Source organism: Carassius auratus, chromosome 43 (genome assembly GCF_003368295.1).
Source record: "Carassius auratus strain Wakin chromosome 43, ASM336829v1, whole genome shotgun sequence".
Lineage (NCBI taxonomy): Eukaryota > Metazoa > Chordata > Actinopteri > Cypriniformes > Cyprinidae > Carassius > Carassius auratus.
In genome coordinates, this window is record NC_039285.1 from 6,266,158 (window position 1) to 6,289,985 (window position 23,828).

The window sequence follows — 23,828 nt, forward strand, 5'->3', positions numbered from 1 at the left end:
TATAGGGAAGGGATGGGAGGGTAAGTGGTTTGGGGGTTATTGAATGAATATGCACTTTTTTCATTATTGTAAAATATTGTAGCTTGTTTTTGTCTGTAACAGACATTGTGGGAAGTTTGGGGAGACCTGTTACCAAACCATAAAGCCATTTAATGTGTAACCTGCATGATTTGAAGTATTTTTCCTATATCTGACGGTTTAAGAATGGAATATTTTGTAGTGCAATTTGCATGTTCAACCACTTGGCATATATACACACACACACACACACACACACACACATATATAAAGTTTTTGTTTTCAGTCCTTACACCTCAAAAGTTATTTAAATAAAATAATTTCTCAATGTGTCCAAAGTTTATTATTATTATTATATTGGATCATAGGCTCTCTCCTAAAATTAATTGTATCAGAACCCCACCCCCCAACACACCATTATGTAACACATAATAAGACATGCCTTTTCAGCTTGCAAGAGTTCAGAGAAGTCATTTTGAATAAGGTTACAAGAGATAAAACATTTATAATAAATACTGAAATATTCCATAAAATGTGTGTGTGATTGGGGGGGGGGGGGTCTGAAGATACAATTAATTTAATTTAATTTACACTTTGTCACAGACGTGTACATTTTAGCAAAAAGAGTCTAAATCCTATTTAACCTGGCTTTATTCCTGGGTAAATATCATGTTCATACATGCAAATGGAAAAAATGTAAGCCGTCTTAAAATAAATAAATAAATACCTGTTAATTTATTTTGTGGTTCGTTTTGATTTTCCGTCTTGTGTTATACAATCTGTGATTAATATAACAACAATTATTGTTAAAAGAATACTTAAAAGCATATATACATTATGTCTATTTTTAAATCAAATAAAATAAAATGCACGAAGTTGCATGAAGTGATTCTGTAGTCAGAAATGTTATCCTTTAAAACTCATCTTTGATTAGTTGATCAAAATCAACATAAATGTTTTTTCTTGTTAAAATAATTTTCTCATGCCTTAAAATAGCTTGAATATATATATAAATATATATATATTAAACATTTTAAATAATGTATTTTTCACCACGGGGACTTTAAATGCTTTTTTGTCACTCTGCTGGCCTCTAGTGTTTGATGCATAAATTACATAATACAAAGACAAAACTTTGCTCTTTTCATACCTTTCTATACTGTTAAAAGATAATTAAAGTTTAGAGGTAAAAACTTTTTAAACTAACATTTTTTTCAGCTCATTCAGCTTTGAGGATACTTCCTGATTTGCTCACACACACTTCTTGGGGAAGTAACAGGGTCACATGAGCTCTAAGGTCACATTGACAACTCTGCCAACAGCTTTTAGTTTCAGGAAACATACATACGGGAACAATAGTGGTAAATGATCTGCACCCACATGCACATACGCACAGACACACTCCTTGTCAAGTTCAATGATTAACTGCAAAGATAAAGAGAAGGCAGTTCTGCTTAGACTGCAAAGCGGAAGATTTGAGCTAGAAATAGAGAGGTATAGGAAAACGACAGGAAAGACAAGTCAATCCACTTAGCTGCTTCTCATTTTACACTGCACAAATCTTTCTTACATGGAGGAGAGCACTGAACAACCTAGAAAGATTGAACTGAATGATGGCACATACATGCCACTACTGGGACTTGGGACATGGAAGCCAGAGGTAGCATTACTTTTCTACAATGGCCTCAAACTAACTTAAAAATCTGGACACTTTTTAACATTTAGATTTACTTGAGGTTAGGGGAAGTGTAGGGGCTAGTTGTTACATTGGGAAGTTACATGGACAACTGAAGTCTGAAATTTCATTTAAAAAATGCTAGCTGTGATTTTGTATGTTGGTTTCAATGAGTGTAATAATAATATGCAATAATAATAATAATAATAGGCTGTTTGATAAAAGGTTTCTATCGTGACAACTTGCCCCTTGAAGTAGCTCTATTCATATACTAAATTTTAACTAAAATTAAAATGAAAACAGAAAATCAAATCTAATTTATTATATTAGCATAAACTATAATAGCATCTCAGTTACACTAAAATATCACACCGATATGATATTAATTGTTCTTGTTTGTCTTTTGACTTTGAGCCTTAATTTTTTAAGACTTGACCATGTCAAGGACAGAGATCTTGTCATCTTTAATAGTGTAATAATTTCATAACCTTATGCAACAGAAACTAACAATGCTTTAATGTTTTACTGCGTGATGAAGTCCACTTGCCCAGATATGTGTCAGAGGGCAGCCGAGGCAGCGATCGCTGCTGGATATCGGCATATAGACACAGCCTACAGCTACCAGGTGGAGGTAGAGTTGGGGAAGGCCATCCAGTCCATGATACAGCAGAGCATCATCAGACGCCAAGACATGTTCATAGTCAGTAAAGTGAGTTCAAGTCATGTTGCCGCTCTAAGATTAAATCAATGTGTTCTCATTTAAAAGGAGCAAATCATCACGACATAATGATGCTTCTCTTTCCCAGCTGTGGTGTACCCATCATGCCCCTGAAGACATTCCTGTTTGTTTGAATAAATCTCTGAATGACCTTCAGCTTGACTACCTGGACCTATACCTAGTGCACTTTCCAGTGGGACTGAAGGTAATGCAAAGAAAAAAGAAAAAGAACAAAAAGTAGTTAGATAAATAATTATTTTGAATTAAATTTATTTGAAATTTAAATACAATTATTATTCATAAATGTATATTTATATTTACATGTATTTGTAAATATATTATTTCCAAAAGTAAACAATTATTTTTGTATTGTATACACACAAACTTTGTATAGATATGTATATATATATATATATATATATATATATATATACATATATATATATATATATATATATATATATATATATATATATATATATATATACATATATATATATATATATATATATACATATATATATATATATATATACATATATATATATATATATATATATATATATATATATATATATATACATATATATATATATATATATATATATATAATTTAATTAAATGCATGTGCGTGTATACATATCGTAAATATATATATATATTGTATACACACACACACATGCATTTAATTAAATTATATATATATATATATATATATATATATATATATATATAAAATGTAATTAAATGCATATGTGTGTGTGTGTATATATTGTATATATATATATTGTACTATACTATATAGTATATATATAGTACTTTACTACTACTACTACAATACTACTAATAATCATTATTTATTAATTATTATTATTATTAATAATTAAAATAACAATTGCATATATTTATTCAGCCATTTAAAATGGTATTTAAGTGCCCAAATATTTTCTACTACATACATAAATATTAGTATCAACATAATATTTATCATTATTCTCCGAAACATAGTTTGGAGAGTTCAGTATTGACAGTTATGAAAAGCTTTTATGTAGCCTGTTTATCAGTTACTATTTTTAATCTGCTAAATGATTCGTAGATCAAATTCAAGAATATTATTAGTTTTATTGTTATATTACTGTTACTTATTGTTTGCTACTTTACAATACTTACAGAAAATGGGTGATGAGCTTTTCCCAGAAAAGGATGGGAAGATTCTTACAACTGACATAGACTATGTGGATGTGTGGAAGGTAATGCTAACCACTAACACTAATAATAACAAAAGGATGTCTTCAGGATCTTTCCAGTGTTCTGCCATCTGTTTCAGGGAATGGAAGCTCTGAAAGCAACAGGAAAGGTGAAAAGTATCGGTGTGTCTAACTTCACAATCGAGCAACTGGAGAGATTGCTATACGTGGCCAAAATCCCACCTGCGGTTAATCAGGTGCATAAACTGGGACTGCCATATTACTATGATTAGATTTTACATCCGACAGATCAAATTAGGTTTGAGTTACCTATGAAATAAATATTTATATAATAATATTAGCATGAGATATATATTTTTTGTGTATCTGCAGGTGGAGCTACATCCTTACTTTGTTCAGTCTGATCTGATAGAGTATTGTAAGTCCAAAAACATTGCTTTAACAGCTTACAGTCCATTTGGCTCACCTGGAAGACCTTCAGAATAGTAAGTTCAAATGTGCAATGACCTTTTTTAACTAGAATCAGCTCTTAATTTCATCAAAGCAATGTCAGATGAGTCCAACAAAACATTTCTCAAAAGAGTAGAACCTAATCATCACATGCTATTTTGTACAATTGCCTCTGCAGTCAAAGAGGAGAAACGGATCCCATGATGTTACTGCAGGATCCTGTTGTTGGGGATATAGCCAAAAAGCACAGACGGACCCCTGCACAGGTCACTTTTCTCAGTAGGAGTATTGTGCATCATCTGTTTTGCTCTTTTTTGTGGTTTTAATGTTGCATTCGATTGTTCCGCAGGTTCTGTTGCGGTATCACGTTCAGCAGAACATTGCTGTGATTCCAAAAAGCATGAAACCCCACCACATTTTGGAGAACACCAAGGTAAACTTCTGAATATTCCAGACATATTTCAATATCATAGAGTATTTTTTTTTTCTCTCCTAATGATGTCAGCTGTTATCTTGTGGTTTCATCTTGGTATACCCTAAAGCAAAATATGAAAGGGAACGCTTTAATACCAATTGTTCCAAAGCTGTATGTGTTTCTTTCTTCTGTTGAACACAAAAGAATATAATTTGAAGAATGTTAAGAACCAAGCAGGTGTTGACAGTAGTATTTTCCCATGCTTTGTTTTCATAAAATGTTTAAAAGGCATAATCTTCATTTTTGGGTGAACTATCCCTTTAATTGACCAACTGAAGGCCTAATATACATTTTGATCAAGTTGGGAATTTCTTTTAGATACTGTAACTACTTACTATTTTAACTATTAACTATCACTATTATTTGTCTGGGTGCAGATCTTTGATTTCACTCTGGATGAAGAGGATATGAATGCTCTCAGGTCTCTGAATCGAGGCTGGAAGGCCTGTATTATAAAACAGTAAGAATATATTTTAAAAAAAACAACATGAAATATGCAACAATACACACTTTAAACAGTAGATGCTACCTTGTTGTTCCATGATATCAACAGTGTTACATGCCTATAGTATATTATTAATAATTTGTCTTTCATAGGATATTCTTTTCAATCCATTTGAAAATGATAGGTCTAATTAAATGCATTGCATTGTGGGATATAATTTGGCAAATTTTAGTATATAATGAGGGTATTTTGTTCATAATGTGAACAGTATACTTACTAAATATTGCTAGCAGTTAACTGGATGGTGTTGTTGCTCCTCAGATTGGAATCACATCCCTTTTACCCCTTCAAGTGAAATGCTGTTAGCCTCGGATGACAAGAACCCCCCTAAAAAAAGGACCAAGCACTTCTGGAGGCTGGAGTAAATAAGACACTTTTATGACTGTTAGGTTCAGGCGTTCATATGTCAGTAGCTAAACTCTGACATTTTAAGGCACTGGAAGAATTTTTTTTTGAGAAATGCTAACAGATGTCATTATTGTAACTTCATTTGGTTAAAATAAAGCATTAAGGCTTACACTACAGCTCAAAGGTTCTGATGCCGTAAGATTTTAAGTATCTTATGCTCACCAAGGCCTCATTCATCTGATCAAAAATACAGTAATATTGTGAAATATTATTATAATTTAAATTAACTGTTTTCTGTTAGAATATATTTGGAAATTTAATTTATTCTTGTGATGGGTAAAGCTTATTTTTCCAGCAGCCATTACTGCAGTCTTCAGTGTCACATGATCCTTTAGAAGTCATGCAATCAATATGCTGATGCGTTGCTAAAGAAACATTTTTATTAAAATCAATATTGAAAACAGTTGTGCTGTTTAATATGTTTTAATTGTTATGCCTATTAATTCTTATATATATATATATATATATATATATATATATATATATATATATATATATATATATATATATATATAATAACCTTACTGTCCCCAAATTCTTAAATGCTCAAAATCACAATTGAACACCAAAAAACTGCAAAAACTCATGTACAATTGTTACTTCAGGATGTTTTAATTGTAACTCAGAAGAAGCGCTAAGCCACCAGGACATCTTTGAAAACTCCAAAAAAGTTTGTAACAAAAACTAAATTATTAATTTGTGCTTTTCAACTTCAATTTACAGTCTAAAATCTCACAGTATCTCCAGCTGACCTCTTCTCAAAAGGTTTTGAGGAGCAGCCAATGGCATTAGGATTAGGACAGCCTACATAAAGAAAGTCAATTCTCTCATAGAAGTGTTCTTCAGATCCCCGGACAATCACCTGTGTTGCTCTTGGCTGGAATGCTGTTTGTCTCTCTCTCTGTCTCCTGATGTATGACCCTCTATACTATCGGTTTGTTGCGGTCTGACAAGGCACACACACGCTGAGGCTCCAGCAATGTGCTTTGGAAGATTTGGACCTAAGACCCACTGGCCCTGGTCTGGAACAAACACTTGAGTGCCCTGAGAAAAGTCCATGGCCTCCCAGGTGTACCCTCCCAATACATAGATCTTTCCATCCAAGACTGCCACCCCTGCCTCACTGTTAGGGTACCTGAGAGGGGCTATCTTGGTCCACTGATTAGTCTGCGGGTCAAAGGCTTCCACCCCCAACACGTCAAAACGCTCCATGCTGTCCTCATGGTCATCGCTGCCCCCGATGACATAGATCCTGTCATCTAGAGTAGCCATAGAGTGCCAGCCTCGAGCCAAGATCATTGCCTGCCGCTCGGTCCACATGTCCACAGTTTTGGGGTCATAACTAAGCATGTCACGCCTGTAAGGGCCGATCTGGTAATCATGGCCCCCTGAGATGTAAACAATGCCCTTGTGAATAGTGCCCGCATGACCATATGTGAATCTATAAAAGAAGAAATTCTATAGTTATAAGTAATAATTCTATAGTTATAATAAGTTTTTATAACAATAAGTGTATATATATATATATATATATATATATATATATATATATTTATATGTGTGTGTGTGTGTGTGTGTATATATATAATAAAACAAAAGTTATACTGTTTAATATGTTTAAAATCATGATTTTTTTATATAGTATATATATTTTTAAACATAAATTCCTTCACTGACATTGACCAATTTAACACATTTTTGCTGAATAAAACTAATTTTCTTCAAAAAATAAAACGTAATGACCCCAAAAGTTCTGAAAAAGAGGATTCAAACTAAATATCCACATAAACTGGTGTAACCTTCAAAAACAAATAACAAACCTGGGCAATCCTGCAACGTAGGTCCAGTAGTCCTCAGCAGGATGGTACACTTCTACTGAAGACAAAGCACCACTATCATTGCGTCCCCCAACAGCTATAAGACAGTCGTCCATGGTTCCCAGATAGAAATCCACACGCCGCTGGTTCATAGGAGCACCCTGCAGATCAACACATCACTTACAAACTCTGCACAATTCTCTGCTTCTCTCACACTTAGGAATACTAACATAATTACACATAAAAATTAAAACTTAAAAAAAAAAAATTAAACTAAGACTTAATTATAAGAAAATTATTTTTAATCTATCCACATGATCTTGAGTTTGGATGCAGAAAAAATGCTATAAAAGACGAAACTAAACTAAACTATTTATTTGAACCAAAAAGGGATCAGATGTAACCATTTAATCATTGTCTGGAGCCCTGCTATTAAAACTTAAATGTCACTGATAGATATAATATACATATATGTTAGTATGTATGTACATATTTACTTTTTATATTATTATTTTATTTGAAAACTAAAATAACCTAAGACTTAAACTACTTCAGTCTGTGTACACTGAATTTAATACACAATTTGAGTTAAAATGAATTTTACCATGACATTCTAATTTATTGAGAGATATATAATTTATACAATTATATTATAATTTATATTTATACAATTTTGTATATATTTATATATAAACATATACACACACACACATAAATATATTTCTATAGTTTTATACATTTTTATTCTTCAGTGTTAGTTTATTAAACTAAATTAAAATGACAAAGGTTGCCTTTGTAAGTGGCTGAAATAATTTATTTTAATTCATTTTATTTTATTTCAGGTAAAATTTATTTTATTTCATTTTTTATGGTTTTGATTTAAGTTTTAGTTAACTATTATAATTATGTAAATGACACATCAAATTGTCAAGAGTGAAGTGAATTACCTTAATCCACAAGTTGCTTCGGGGGTCATACCGATACAGTAAGTTGCTTGCAGAATCTCCCCCGTTGTCCCGTGAGGAGCTCCCGCCTGCGGTGAAGATAAATCCCCCCAAAACAGCAACACAGTGGTGACTCCTCTGAGCTGGCAGCTGAGTCTCGACGACCCACTTCCCATCTTCTTCATCCAGCCAGCACACCTCGGCACTCAACTCCTCTCCTCGTTCAGACACCTCCCCTCCCACCAACAGCAGACGCTCCACACCTCCTCGAAGGCCAGTGCGTGTTGTCTGCAGTGCAGGTTGGGCGCTGACTCTCGTGTGGTAGCCCACGGCCTCCTCCACTAGCGCCTCACATCCTGTGTCTGGAGGCAGCAGGGAACGTATGGCCGGCAATACAAGCCCTATGAGGTCATCCAGTGAAATGAGAGCAAAACGGATGTTGGAGAGGAGCTGCTGGGCAAACACAAGACGTTCGGGTCTTTGACTCAACCACTGCAGGGCGACCTCCAGAAGAGATCGCTCGTTCTCGTGCTGCACCTGCTCATCTGCAAGATAAGCACAAAGCTTGGGCATCCGCACATCTTGGAGGAACTCTGAGGTGACGGAAAGCATGGCAAAATGCTCCAGAATGAAGCGGTCTATGAAGGCGTCCAGCCTGTCCAGGCTGTAGAGGAAGGCAAGCTCCTGCAGGTACAAGTAATTTTCTTCACCTACTTCTTTTTCCAGATACTGACAGCAGAAATCCACAGCTCTCCACACCTGCAGCAAATGAGCAGTTTCCAGGACGTAGTCAATGTTTCCACCATCTAGTGGTAACTCGCCACTGTACAGGAAATCTACTACTGCTTTAACTCCAACATACGAGGCTCCCACAAGCTCTACTTCTGCCTCATGCGCCTCTCGCATCCCCAAAGTGAACATCGCCTGGAAGTAGGGACTGGATACTGCAAGCAAAGCCCGATGTGCAGGGATCCGCTGGTCATCGGCCACCAAAACGACATCACACAGCCGGCCATGCTGTCTTTGCTCATTTAAACCTTGAAGAAGATAGTTAGCCTGGTCTGCCCATCGATACACCTGTTTTACATGAGCGTTAGGTAGTGCATGATAGTTTCAAGACACTTTATACATAATTTTTAAAAGGTACTATAGATATTAAATGTGCAGTGTTTATTTTTTATTTTTTTCATCCTGTTGCACCAGTAATTTTGAACTTTATATTGACACATATCAGCCAGGGTGCATGAGGTTTGTTATCTTTGTTTGTTAGCAGAATATAATGTTAAGCAGACTGATATAACTGGATCTCATATGAGAGTAGGCCTACACAAATTTAATCATTTAAAAGTTCTGTTAATTTTTTTTTTTTATTTGTAAAACTAAGTGTACCTTTAAATTAATGAAAAAATTAGGGTTTTTTGTTAATAATGCAAATGTTAATATTATATAATAAATTAAAATTATTATTGCAAAAAAGTATTATTATTTATAAATAATACAGGTTTATGAATAAACGCTATTTTAGTATTATTTATATAGTATTGTAGTATTTATTAATTTTTTAATGGCTTTTATTTTTATATTTTAGTAATTTTTCATATGCTTTAGTAATTCACACACACATATATATATATATATATATATATATATATATATATATATATATATATATATAAATATATATATATATATATATATAATATATAAAATCCATTTATATTTTATTTTAGCTTTATTTCATTTATCAAAAGTTTTTAACTTTTTTTACTTAAAAACAGCACTAAATGCATACCTTTGAGGATTCACTTATTCTGGGAACCCGTGAAAGACGATATTGCTTCCCAGTTTCCATTGTGTCATCTTCCATAAGACTATCTGCAAAATCATAATCATAATTAGTCATCGGAAGTAATTGAAAGTAACCATATATAATACACATTTATATTACGTTCAAAACAGGAACAGAAAGAGCAGAAAGTCAGAAGCTGAGTACCAAAGGAAAGTGGCATTTACACAATCTTGACTACGTTTCATTGATATTCAATATAATTGGATATATTTTATCGATACAGTTGTGACAACAACCGCATAGTAAAATGCAGATCTAATTTTACCATTGTTCCATTCTTTGGCAGTATTAATTACTAATTAAATGCCCGTAAGTGACTATTAACAAGTTATTTTGACCGTGGCACAGTGAAGCTGAGTTCTCACTTCCTTGATGCGCTTAATTTCAAAATAAAGGTCACTTTTGTGCTCAAGTTCGCTAATAAAAAAATCAGATTGTAGGATAAGCATGCTGATAATGACAATAATAATAACACAATAAATGTACTATATTTGTGACTATGTTGGCTTGACAAAGCCAGTATACAGATCTACTATTACAGCTTGTTTCGGTTCTTTTTCTGAGACCAAATGTCATCAAAACTTTAAAGCAATGACAACCTGTTGTGATTAAGTATTTATCTTTTCTGACTGGTCCTTCAAACTTCAACTGTCAAAAACTCAAATGTAAACATCAGACGCCAGTTTAACCCTTAAATTAAATCTATAAATCTAGTATATATATTTTTTAACTTTTTATGCTAATATGTGATAATATTGTTCTGAAATTAGTTTATGCTATATTGAGGGGAAGGGATGTGCTTATTTATTCAAAATAAAATTATTTATTTAATTTTAGGGTGGAATTTTATATTTATTTATTGGAGAGCTACGCCCGTGGCAGGCGTCGGCCTGATTCTCGTCTGTAATTCAAAATAATATTACAGAACAGAGAAACCCAGGTCCACAAGATGGCAGAGTAACTCAGACCAACTGTTAGATGACCGAACAGAACTGGGTGGATTTAATGTAGCTCAATACCCAAGTTGGCCATTAGGAGGAGGTGAAACCGGCGCGAGCTCCCTGATTCACTGCCACAGCAACCTGACAGACTAATATCACTAACGCCCATTAAGAGGCAATAGGAAATGAATCGAGTCGTGAAATTAGTTGCCTCTCCATCCCACTGAGAGAAGAGACCTCCCTGCTACACCAGCAGACCTCTGTCGCACTTTGGGATTTATCCGCATTTCCATTCATTCCCCCGGCTCTGTTCTGTATTATCTCCCTTCACATCGTCGAAATGGCAACACGCATTGACAAAGAGGCTTGCAGAGAAGCATACAATCTGGTGCGAGACGACACCTCAGATATATGCTGGTGAGTGAAGTCTTGATTTACCTCACGTCCAGAGATGCGCTGTTTGGCGCGTTGACATTGGCTGAGCTCGCGACATTGTATCAAGAATCAGAATCAAATGAAACATTGACCGCTGTTTTAATTGATTCATTGACACTGTGTGGTGCAACATGTAGGGATGGGTCTTGTAACACGGGAAGTACCTAGGCAGCATTTCGACCAAAAATGTATATTTAGAATGCATGCTAGATTTTGAGACACCTCCGTTATCGTGGCAACAGTTAAAATGTAAATTTTGCTATTTAAAGGGCATCTTTTCAGTATGATGGATCTACCATTGTACCAGCTGGTCACGGGTCCGAGTACGAAGAATTCAAGAGTCAGTGTACAGGTGAGTCCATTCTCAGTTGTTTACCTGCTTTTTTATTTTTTATTATTGATTGTATTGATTTGACGGTATTGTTGGTAAAGCAGTTAAATCAATCAAATGTTAAAGGGAAAGTACACCCAAAAATGAAAGGTATATAATTAATTCACTACAAACTGATGACTTTTACGAAACTGACAGACTCTATCAAAAGTAAATGGTGAATGAGGCATTGCAAGCTCTAACCTTACTGTATATAAATACAATACACTGTGAGTAAACGATGACAGAACTTTCATTTTTTGGGGGTGCTCTGTCCCTTTAAGTTCAACATCACATCACTAGGAAGTAATTCATTTTCCAAGGTAGACAATACCAAATATGGTTTCATATTTGTCCTAGATGACATGACATGAGCGAGCAACTGGTGGGAAGTTTGATATGAGGATTTTACTTAATAAAAACACTTTTGTGTTTGTGATCAACCAGAAGTCATTAAATTCAACTTCTCATCTATTTTAAAATATAGTATATCTGGTTTTGGGGATCAGTTGAGCTACAATGAATGGTTTACTATATGCTGTATATTTTCTAACTGTAAATAACTGTCTGGCTGGACTGAAAGAATGAAATGATGTCATTTTTCTCTTCATTCTGTTCTCCTAATTGAAAAAAGATTTGGGCGTGGTGCTCAGTTCAGTCTCCATGAGTAGATTGTGCAGCCACTAGCAGATGTAAACTTGTACAAGTGTTGCAATGCTTTGGCTTCCGGCACTGTGCTCTGACAGATGATCAAGGATGTCTTCCTGTATGGAGCAGTATGTTACAATATGCACTTTTCTTGATGGAGAATACTGTAGTCATTAAGTTTACTAATGAAATGCTTATTTATGTTTTAAACTTAAACTGAAAAATGTCATTTGTGCCATAGCCACCCATAAACTGATTTATCCAGCAATAAGCCTATTTATTTATCATTTTGGTAGGTTTTTGAGTAGTTGGAGAATCTTGTCTAAAGCTTGTGATTTAGGTGGTCTAATAGATTTAATATTTAAAAAATATTTCTTTTGTGCTGCATCACCATAGCCTGGCAGCCTGGAAGTACAGTACACATGTAGTCAGCACAAAAACACTGACTTACTGGAAGGTAGTTGTTCGGAAATGTTTCGCACGCACACACACAAGAGGAAGCAGAAGTGTGTGGAAGCATTGCCACATCGCGAAAATGTCCATGCGGCGCCGTGTTTTCATGCAGTCGAAAATAAGACAGCACAACTCTCATTTTTAGTAGAGTCCAAGCTTTCCCACTGTTCACTTGGCGTGTTGACACATGACAAGCACCGCTCACTTCCTAAATGTGGTCTGTTTGAGGTTTCAATTCTGTTGAAATACAGCAGAGGTCTCTATAATGTGACTTAGATTCATCATCCACAAACTTTCTATCAGCCAATGTGCCATATCCAACCGACAGTATTACCCATGGTTCCCTGACTTAGCCTCTTAAACCTTAAGCCCAGTTAATCAACAACAGAAAACCAGATGTTATCAGTCTCAAGTAGAGCCAAGGGAATTCACCTGATCATTTGTTTTCCAGGAAAGTCCTACTAAGATCAGATTTAACCACTGTAAATTAAACACAGTACAAGACGGAACAAGAGTGTGATGCCCTTTGGTTTCTAACAGCCATTTTTTTAACTGCCCCATGTGTAATAAAATGTTACTAAGTAAAACAAACACACACTTTTTTTTATTTGTATAAGCGTGTGTGTGTGTGTGTATCTGTATTTAATGTATACATGTAATTTTATTGCTATAATTAATAGGAATATAAGAAGTTTTTAAAACTATCTTCACAGATCAATAAAGATCAAAGTGCACAGGTGTGCATCACTAACATGAGAATGGCCGGTTAAACAAGAGCTTCCTTCCACATAATTCTTCCTCTGATACTGTCAGTGTCTAAACAGAAGCACGCCGCATTAAAGTGCATTTGATGTTATCTTTGAATCTAGTCCCAGAGCAGCTGCAATGCAGTTGTAGCACATTTGGGAGGAAGTGGCCAGTCGTTAAGCTGAGAGTAACTGGGAGTGTTACTGATAAAATATTACTCCGTAAATCACCCCTATCATTAGGGTCTGTTAACTAGATCACCTCCTGTTCTCTCCCACTTTCTCCCATTTCTTGTTTTTCATGCGGAATGATGTCATAGAGCTTAAATTTCTTAGCCTTGTCGGCAACTCGCACGTGATGTTCTCAGATTGCATTTCATATCACAACGTCTTTCTCTGGAAAAAGAAAACAATGCAATAGTGTGGATTCAAAACACACGCTACAATGGAGACAGTGTTCAGTCGAATCCAAGTCCTTCCTTGTTATTAAACACACAAAGTTAAGATAAAGCGGAGTTACAATAATAAAGCAAAGTAATGTGATTTTCATATCAAGTCAACATGAAATCAAACCCGATTTTATCTACTTGAAATCACGTCCCTGGTTTTATTGTTCACAATCCTCTGATGCTTGTTATTCCAAATAAAAAATGCCTTATCAAAATAATAGTCTGCACTGCCCTTTTAGCTGACGTCATGAATCCGCTTACCAGGCACCATTGCTCCACCCCTCACTTTTCACTTCATTTTCTAGTTAATTATCCTGTTTCAATAGTAAAGGTCAGATTACGAAAGTGAAATAAGTTGTTGACTTAAAAAAAAAATGTATAAACCATTTTATTTTTATTTAATAAAGCGGATGACAGTATTTGTGACTATAGGTCAGTGATAGGATTATGTTCAATGATTCGGAAGCTAGGCAAACAATACTGACTTGATATTTTTTAAATGTATGTTATTATTGTCATTTATTTAAAATGCATTCATTTTTTAAACGATCTCTGTTTTTGTTTTGTTTTTTGGGGATTTTATTAATTGAGGAAGTAATCTTGTGGAATTTTAATTTGTGGCAAATAGGTCCCATTGTACACTTGTTATTCAGTGTAGAAAAATGCAATACGTGCGTAAATAAAAAATAATGACTTCTAAAAAGCCACTTTTCAGAATGTATCTTCAATTATTTTTTTGTCTGCCAGATTGAAGTCTGATTTATCAGCAAATGTTTTGCATAATTAATGATCTTAATCACACATCTAGCATTTAACATTTTTAATCAATTCACAGTGCTAAAAGAATCAAGCTACTATCCAGAAAATGGCACAACTTGTTAAAGAATTCTTTCTCTTTGACTCTCAGATGACAACCGTCTCTTCGGTTTTGTAAGGATCACGACGGGCGACGCCATGAGCAAGCGTGCCAAGTTCACCCTCATCACCTGGATCGGCGAAAACGTCAGCGGACTGCAAAGAGCCAAGATTAGCACTGACAAGACATTGGTAAAGGACATTGTGCAGGTGAGTTTTGCGTTCTCTAATTTCATTGCTATAACATATGCAAACTCTCCGACTTACTTCGACACACCCAGATAAGCAGATTTCGAGATCTTTTTCACTGTAAACAAATTGGTGCTTTCATGCAAACTTGCCTTTCCTTCCATCACTCATAGTGTGTTTTCCCTCATTCTATCATGCAGAACTTTGCCAAGGAGTTTATGATCAGTGATCCCAGAGAACTGGAGGAAGAATATCTCCGCAACGAGCTGAAAAAGGCCGGCGGGGCTAACTACGACGCCCAGGCTGAATAGAACTTGGGGGCGGGTGTCCATAGTGTTGGGGGAGAAGGAAGAGGAAATGTCATCTCATACACACACGCGCACACACACACACACACACACACGGACAAACATACATATACATACCTCCCCCCTCTTGCCAATTTGGCCATGGTTGATTTATCTATCTACTGTACTGTGCATCATCTCAAAGACATCTCTACTAGTGCTATGAGGTTATCTTTTTCTTCAGGGGCATTTTTGTTTCTGATGATGCTCCTTTGGTTTGGAGTTGTCATCACTGTGATGCGCTTCCATAATCAATAGAGAGCATGTAGGTCCAGCATTGTTTTCCAAGGGGTTTATTATGAGTCCATCTCCCCGCTGAATACAGACCACTGTGTTTACTGTCTCAATCTCCCATGGAGAGGAAGACATCATGGAATGTGTGCTTTTGTGTGTGTGTTAGTGTGTGTGTGTGTGTGTGTGTTTGCAGACACTGCACTGTGACTGGCTAACTTGCATGCAGGGGGTGGAGTCTTAAAGGATCTCGTAGCTCTGATTGGCTGTTTCGCTCTCTCCACCCAACCAAGAAACAGCCATTTTTCTAGCGTAGCCTATATTTTGATTTAAATTAAAATACCCAAGAATGTCATTTTCTTCTTCTTCTTTTTTAAAGAAAGTAGGTTTTATTTGCTTTAAAAATGCAATCTGTGATTCTTTGAAATAAAAATGCCTCCGAAGCCAAGACAAGAAACAAGATGGTCACAAAAGCAATCCTGTCAGAATAAAATTGTTTTTTTCAAGACGTTTTGTCCTTGTGTATTATATTTTGCTTTGTTTTTATACTCTTGATCTGGAAGCCTGTTTCTGGCACAGACAACAACAAAAAAACAATTGCAATTTTTATATTATTATAATTCTGACTTTTCTCTGAATTCTGAGTATGTATCACAGATCTGATTTTTTTTTCTGCAATGGAATAAAGCGCAACTTATACTCACAATTCTGAATTTAGATTCAAAATTTCAAGTTAACATGACACAATTCCAATTTCTGAAGACTACAAGTCAAATATGTGAGATATAAACTCAGAATTGTAGAAAAAAAAGGAAAAAGAAAGAAGTCCGAATTATTAGATAAAATGTCACAATTAGCCTACCTAATTATGTTTTCATCCTGTGGTGGAATCAACTTCCATACTTTGATACTCAATAAGTCGACTTCTCCATTGCTTAGGTAGTGCAAGCTGCTTGGTACAACACTCTTCTGCACGAATGCTAACAATCCCATTTGGCTAATGGGGGAGTCCCAGGGGTTGTCTGTTGTCAGGCTGCCTCATACCAAACTGCTCTGCTCCGAAGCCTTTCAATAAAGGCCCCCAAAAACCTTTCTCACCATCCTTTCCCCTATGTTGTAACCTCTTTTTTTTCCTCCCCCATCTCTCTTCCTTCTCTCCCTGCCTTGTGTTTAGTCCAACAGATTTGTGTCCAACTGTATAATTGCTTAATCCATAATCTATAAGCTTCTTTCAGTCTGCTTTTATGACGCTGAGTTTTGGTAGCACAAGAGAGACTTGAAGCAGAAATGTAGACACTGAAATTTTTGCCTGTGGAAGATCTTCGTGTATGTGTTTACTTAATAGTTGGTAAAATTGGATCAGTGGAGCTTAACCTTACTAGAATTAAACTTTGGCATGTACTGTAACTTGTTCTGCAGAGTTCATGCTATATACAACAGAGGAGATGGGTTTTTACTTTTTTTTAAATTATATATTTTTAATATATTTAGTCTTCTATTTGTAATTATACATGCTCATTTTCTCCTATTTTTCCATTGCACTGCTTTATACTTTTATTATGCAGACACATTAAATTGATCGAAAGTGGCAGTAAAGACATTTATAATGCTACAAGTGTTAAAAATCGTAGACATTCATTTTAAATTGTTACAAAAATAAATGCTTTTCGTTTGAACTTTCTTTTAATAATAATAATAATAAAAACGTGAATATCACAGGTACCACAAAAAGATTAAGCAGCACAATTGTTATCAACATTGATAATAATAATTAATAAAAATAACAAGAAATAAATAATATGAAAGACATCACAAAAATAAAGTATATTTTAAAATGGCTATTTCAAATTCAACTAATAATTCACAATATTAGTTTTTACTGTATTTTTGATTTAAAAAATGCAGCTTTGTAAGCATAAGAGACTTCTTGTAATGTATAAAATTTTATAATTAAAAACATAAATGAATAACACTGTTAAATGTAATCTTTATGAAATTTAATATCCATTTTTATACATACATCATAACGTTGTGGTGCCTACATTTATTTTTCACATTTAAAACGCTTATTTTAGTTTTTAGTGTATTATATTTAATGAATTTAGACAAAATAGTATAAATTTTAATGTGCTAGAATTGTCATGTCAGTGCATCCTTGCTTTTTTGAGTTTGGCCAGTAATTAACCACCCATCAAACACTTTAGCAACATGCTAAAAAACAGCATTTTAATCATGCTAGCAGCAGCACTGCGCCGGATAACTGTGTGTTTGTAACATCTTAGCAGGAATAGCTTAAGTAGCAGGTTTTTCTGAGTGACACTGGGGACTACTTTAATGAGATAAATTACATGTGAACGTTAATTAGTCTCTCCTCACACAGAGGGATGGCCTTTGTATTGATCTTGTCATCAAGAAAGTTTTGTTTAAGCCACGTAAACACACAGTCAGACAGATAGGCTGGTTCTTATCTTTATCTCCTTGCCCATTTATGAGGCTTTGAGAGGTGTACATGTTCTGACAACTGGCTTGATTGCTTTTCTACAATTCGCCGTCATACAGAATGTGTGTTTTAGAGCAAGAATGTTGTGCGTGTGTGTGTGGACATGTTTCTGAAGATTCTTTGGCGTCTAGTTCCCAAGGAAGTCACTGCCAGCTATTCTGCTCGGATCCTTCCTGCATTCCAAAGGCCTCCCAGTTCAAGCGTATTTCATACCACACACACATTACTGAAGTCATGTGGTGATTGTTTTGGAATAAATATTACAAAACAGAAATGTACACTAGCGTTTAAATGTTAAGGGTTGATAAAAGATGTCTCCATACACACCAAGACTGCATTTGTAAATCACCATTAAAACAGTAATATTGTGAAATAGTTACAATTTAAAATAACTTAAATTTACAAATACAATGCAGATTCCTAGTAAAGCTTAATTTTCAGCACCAATACACCAGTCTTCAGAGTCACATGATCCTTCAGAGATCATTTTAACATACTGTTATTTGCTGCTCAAGAAACATTTCTTATTATTATCAAAGTTGTGCTGCTTAACATTTTTGTGGTTGCTAGTAGCAAATATAACAGTAATGCATATTTATTCTAGAATAAACAGAACGTTCAAAAGAACAAGATTTATTTGAAATGGAAATCTTTTTTTTAAATAGTGTAAAAGTCTTTACTGTTTTTTAGGTAGGCTTTTTTTCTACCTAAAAAACAACAACCCTAAATTCAATATTTTATAAAAGCATTTTGTACACATAAGCATATAAGTGTATGTGTTAACAAATACTTTTGAGCCGTTAAGCTACTAAAGAAAGTGACATTTTCATAAAAAAAGTCTTATTTTCTTGACTCCAGATGACTCCAAGTAAGATTTGTACACATCTTTGCTCACCAGTCAGTTAAATCAAGTCAGTAGTGTAGGAGGAGTCTGACAAGAACAAACACTTAACCTTTCATGGCTTCCTCTTGGAAGAACCCAAGTGGAGGGCAGGGTTTACACAATGATTTGCAGTTTTGCCTTATTACAGAGTTTTCCAGTGTTTCAGAGGTGTTGGCCAAGGGAAATTTGTTTAAATACAAACATCTTAATTTACATCAGGGCTCAAGAGTACATGAAATTTAGCAAAATGACATGAAGGACAGCTGGTTAGTTTAGATAAGTCTGGCTTTGGAGGAAGAGGAAGATGGGATTTAACCGGAACAAGTAAGGGGCACCCATTGAGAGTGAGTGAATGGGTCACGTTGCAATGTTCCTGTGAACCATTCATGCTCTGGTACAGTGCTGCCATTGTCATGAGCTAACGAGAGGCACTCCAAACAGCCAAACCTGGCTCAGTTCTCCAACTGTCACTAACCTGCTGGTCAAGTTCCCATCACCAACCGTGCTCCCAGCAATCAAACCTGCTATGTTCTCATATGTTGTTGACCACAGATGTTGAAAGTTCTGGAGCTATTTAAAAACACATTTATAAAATAATATGATACACCCTTCTTTACAATAAGAGCCTCCCATCATTCACCGTCCATATGTTCAGATGTAGGTTGGAACCAGGCCCCTCTTGAATGTTCCAGAACTTAATGAAGGTTTTGCAAAAGTAGTTGGTCTGGAAAATACCTCAAATTCAGGTTAGAAATTAAAATGCCCAAAAAAAAAAAAAAAAATTCTGATGTGTTTACCAGCCAATTATGATTTTGTTTTTTTTATAGTGTCAGAAAATACTGTTTCATTAAATGTTAAGTCTTCTGTGGAATAATATAATATAATATAATATAATATAATATAATATAATATAATATAATATAATATAATATAATATAATATAATATAATATAATATGTACAGTTTAATTGAACTGATCTGAATTCACAAAACAATGAATCACACTTCTGTTCAAAAGTTTAGGGTCAGGTAGGATATTTTAAAAGGCTCACAAATGGTGTGTGTAGGCTGCCAGTCTTTGAGTTCAAAAGAAAAGAATTTACTTGAAATTTTTATTGTTTTTGAGGTTTGTGTTTGGATTATTGTACAGCTGGATGTAAACTCTTTGAATGAGAAGGTGTGTCCAAGCTCCAAACTTTTGGTCTGTATTGTATATATATATATATATATATATATATGTGTGTGTGTGTGTGTGTGTGTGTGTGTGTGTGTGTGTGTGTGTGTGTGTGTGCGTGTGTGTGTGTGTGTGTGTGTGTGTGTGCTCATGTTTGTGTGACATATCAGCAGAGGGTGACTTATGAGGACATAACCCATGTCCCCATTTTTCAAATTTTGCTTATAAATCATACAGAATGAGTTTTTTTGAGAAAGTAAAAATGCAGAAAGTTTTCTGTGAGGGTTAGGGTTAGGGTTGGTGTAGGGCCATTGAATATACAGTTTGTAGAGTATAAAAACCAATACGCCTATGGGATGTCCCCACTTTTCACAAAAACAAACGTGTGTGCGTGTGTGTGTGTGTGTGTGTGTGTGTATGTGTAACAATGTAAAATTCCTACCTGTCACTTCTTAAATTATTTCATGCTTGCTTTGGAAAATAATTTTTATAAAATTTTTGGAGCAGTAATGATCAAGGAAGGTATGTTATTGCAGCACATATAAACATTAACCAGGAACCAAGAGAATGTTTCAGTAATGAAATAGGAAGCACCCTAACCAGAAAATCTGGCTGTATCTGGCTCAAATTTCATTATTCTAAACAAATCCATCAATCTCCCTGAAGTCTTAGCCCACTAGAAATGTCTATTTAATTGGGCTATAGCTCTTTAGTATATGGGTCAATGAGCTGGATAACAAAGTTAATTTATTGATCAGGTCCAATTCTTATAATCCAATGCAGAGACAAACACAATGCAATGAAAGGTCAAGCTAAAAGATCAAAAGAAAAGGTCAGCTTTTATAGTCCCAAATATATTCAGCTGTTTTATTATGACTGTCTAATTAGAAATCTCAAGTACACCTTGTATAATAAAAACATCAGTTAAATCATTTGACCTCATATTTCATGAAGGGGTTCATTTAAATTTTAAGATAGTGTATCATAAAATATATACTGGAAAATAACTGTCAATATATTTTATACAGTATTGTACAGCTATACAAAGAAGAGAACAAAAATTAGTGTTCAAGAGTTAGAGCTTTTTTTTTTTTTTTTTTTTTTTAATACAGAGCCCTTAATATTTTTATCTAGATAAAGGTGCCAAAAGTAAGTCACACTTGAAGGCACTCTGAGAAATGGAAACACTTTTGACATAATTTGATATGCATGTGATCATATGCATAAAGGCAGGATGTATAGAAAAATAAAAGATAGGAAGAAATAAGCAAAGAGTATTTTTTATGAGTAAATTGTTAGTTTCTTATCAAATAATGTGTTCCATTGATAACAGTAGTATAGTTAAGTATAAACACAAATGAGCACCACAGAACATAGCGTGTTTGCATGAGCGTGGGGGCTAAGGTTTTCACCATTTCCTGTATACTGAGTGTGCTACAGACTGTTACCATATAGGGTTGTGACAGACAGTGGCAGATAAAGGAAGGAGAAAGAAGAAGCATTCGAAAAGAAAGAGAGAAACCTCATGCCTCAACTTGCAAACTGGAGCTGCCAAAAAAGTGACTTCGGTTACTGGCAGTGAAAGCTTTCGATTTAAAATGGTAACATTTCTCTCAGGTTGATTCTGTGCTTGTTAGAAACAAGTTTAACGAAGATACAGAGCTACAGAACATGCAAATAGTTGGGTTATGCAACATTTGGTAACGTTTAGAATATAATCATGCATCCAAAATGATTATAGGTTTAATACAATATATGAATTACAAGTAAGTACATATACAATATAATAAGCATTTTTTACATTACAAGATAAAGATTAGGCTATGGGGAATAAATGTGAAGAGATAAACAATTTTATGATAATATAAAAAAGACATATAATATGGATATACATCGGGATATGCGACCAGCCGCAGGTTAAATCACTCATACTAAAGCTAGAAAGAAGGCAAGACTGTTATAGAAATCGTGACAGGCAAGCTAGAAAAACCCACTGATACAGACAGCCGCATCATATTCAAATATTGCAGTCTATAAATAGCTCAGTACATCAACGGCACATTAGTTATGCTTCATTAAATCAATTACAATTTTTACTTCTCTCCACATGCTGTCACATTTGATTCTACTTGTTCAGTTTGCACCAAACTTCCACAGGAACAAAAACACTGAAAAAGGCCAGGCCTATGTATGTACAAACCATAAGCAGGTTGGTTTGCAACACAGTAGGTGCATTGTTGTGGTTTACACCCGCTCATTAGATACTGCACTGCACACACTGACAATTAGGCTCTAAAAACCTGTAAACTTCACATAGTCCACATGCTCTGTGAACTTTACACAATAGGCTACACATATGTAATATCGTTGATTGAGATTTCACCATGTAGCTACAACATGTCCCTGGATTTTAGGAATACATTATATGTAGGGTTAGGTTTAGGGGTAGGGATTGGGTTAAGTTTATATTTTTGGACAATAATGTTGATCCAGGATCATCAAAAGATGTTGATCCAGGAACATGTCTTACCTGCAAAATCACGGCGATCATGTAATATCAACACATTGTCTTTTTCACGATTCTCATGAAGTAAAGATTTCACCAATTAGTGGCCCTCATTAATATATTGCTTCTATGTTAATTTTGACATGATTTTAAAAATTTTCTATATGGGGGTCAGTTCCGGCTTTCAAAGAACAGCAAAAACATAATCTAAAACTTCATCGTCTACACTGTGGGGAGCAGTCATAAAAAACAAATGTTGTTTAAATGATATAAGTTAAGAAAGGTTTTGTGAGGGTTAGATTTAGAGAAGGGAAAGGAGATTGAAAACAATTATAGCTCAGTATAAAGACATAGTTAACAGAACTCTTTATGCATGATAATAAAACCAACGTGTGTATATGCATTTTACAGTTAATGATCAGCTTCCACTGACTTGAGAGAAGTAAGGAATCCTCACAGCAGGAGACAATCTCAGCCCTGAACACTAGTACCTCTTTTACTGTCTATGACTGGTACAGAGCTCAACAAGCCTCCATGCTGTGATGCGCATGCGCACTGCCCAGTGCATTCATTTGCGTTGGCGTGCGATTCATTCATTATAGTATGTATTTCTGTCTCCGATGTACCGAAGTGAATGCTATCCCTCCCAAATTATTTGACTGTTTTCTTTTCATTTTTTTTTACTATCACATTCAGTTTAAGGAAATGTCCTTAAACGGCTTCTTTTAAAACTTCTGGTTAAGACTGCTGAACGTCAGCAAGCATCACGCCCAGATCTCACATGAATCTCATGCCCTTAAAAGGCGCTTTTCATCGCCTGCTGAGAAAAAGCTTTAAAGCCCCACGGAACAGACAAAGCTGATGGTTCAAATAGCTGTGTTAGTCTGCCCTCTTCTGGACAACAAAAGGCACTATATTACACCCAGTGACTTAAAAATATCATAAAAATTCAAGCGAATTATAATATGTATTATAATCATATAATATTCATAATCGTATAAATATATAATGAATATACATATCAATGTTTTTCT

The 23,828-nt window shown here is 34.8% G+C and overlaps 3 protein-coding genes across 4 annotated transcripts; 2 read left to right on the top strand and 1 right to left on the bottom strand.

Moving 5' to 3' along the window:
• Nucleotides 1-1,397: 1,397 nt before the first annotated feature.
• zgc:56622 (aldo/keto reductase) lies at nt 1,398-5,852 on the top strand. Its single transcript, XM_026230745.1, has 10 exons — nt 1,398-1,678; nt 2,232-2,402; nt 2,500-2,616; nt 3,584-3,661; nt 3,739-3,855; nt 3,992-4,104; nt 4,248-4,335; nt 4,419-4,502; nt 4,922-5,004; nt 5,311-5,852. Exons 1-10 carry the CDS (start codon nt 1,589-1,591, stop codon nt 5,342-5,344), a joined length of 975 nt encoding a protein of 324 aa, XP_026086530.1. The 5' UTR covers nt 1,398-1,588; the 3' UTR covers nt 5,345-5,852.
• A 160-nt stretch (nt 5,853-6,012) lies between these two features.
• On the bottom strand, nt 6,013-10,715 carry klhl36 (kelch-like family member 36). Of its 2 annotated transcripts, none has more exons than XM_026230747.1 (5): nt 10,667-10,715; nt 10,011-10,093; nt 8,222-9,295; nt 7,278-7,435; nt 6,013-6,898 (listed from the first exon to the last, which is right to left on the bottom strand). In XM_026230747.1, the coding sequence occupies exons 2-5, from the start codon at nt 10,083-10,085 to the stop codon at nt 6,316-6,318; spliced, it is 1,890 nt and encodes a 629-aa protein (XP_026086532.1). In that variant the 5' UTR covers nt 10,086-10,093; nt 10,667-10,715; the 3' UTR covers nt 6,013-6,315. The 2 variants fall into 2 exon arrangements, with proteins under 2 accessions (XP_026086532.1, XP_026086531.1); XM_026230746.1 differs by lacking the exon at nt 10,667-10,715 and adding an exon at nt 10,333-10,451 and having other exon boundaries at nt 6,014-6,898.
• A 419-nt stretch (nt 10,716-11,134) lies between these two features.
• On the top strand, nt 11,135-16,239 carry cotl1 (coactosin-like F-actin binding protein 1). The gene is made up of 4 exons (XM_026230748.1): nt 11,135-11,425; nt 11,713-11,795; nt 15,017-15,174; nt 15,354-16,239. Exons 1-4 carry the CDS (start codon nt 11,349-11,351, stop codon nt 15,462-15,464), a joined length of 429 nt encoding a protein of 142 aa, XP_026086533.1. The 5' UTR covers nt 11,135-11,348; the 3' UTR covers nt 15,465-16,239.
• Nucleotides 16,240-23,828: the final 7,589 nt, after the last annotated feature.

Coding starts and splice junctions, on each gene's coding strand:
- klhl36 (XM_026230747.1), bottom strand. CDS start 10,085: ATGGAAGATGACACAATGGAAACTGGGAAGCAATATCGTCTTTCACGG. Junction 7,436..8,221: donor GAAGCAACTTGTGGATTAAG/GTAATTCACTTC, acceptor GTTGATCTGCAG/GGTGCTCCTATGAACCAGCG. Junction 6,899..7,277: donor TACGTTGCAGGATTGCCCAG/GTTTGTTATTTG, acceptor CTTCTTTTATAG/ATTCACATATGGTCATGCGG.
- zgc:56622 (XM_026230745.1), top strand. CDS start 1,589: ATGGAGGAGAGCACTGAACAACCTAGAAAGATTGAACTGAATGATGGC. Junction 2,617..3,583: donor ACTTTCCAGTGGGACTGAAG/GTAATGCAAAGA, acceptor CAATACTTACAG/AAAATGGGTGATGAGCTTTT. Junction 4,105..4,247: donor CCTGGAAGACCTTCAGAATA/GTAAGTTCAAAT, acceptor TTGCCTCTGCAG/TCAAAGAGGAGAAACGGATC.
- cotl1 (XM_026230748.1), top strand. CDS start 11,349: ATGGCAACACGCATTGACAAAGAGGCTTGCAGAGAAGCATACAATCTG. Junction 11,426..11,712: donor GACACCTCAGATATATGCTG/GTGAGTGAAGTC, acceptor TGCTATTTAAAG/GGCATCTTTTCAGTATGATG. Junction 11,796..15,016: donor ATTCAAGAGTCAGTGTACAG/GTGAGTCCATTC, acceptor TTTGACTCTCAG/ATGACAACCGTCTCTTCGGT.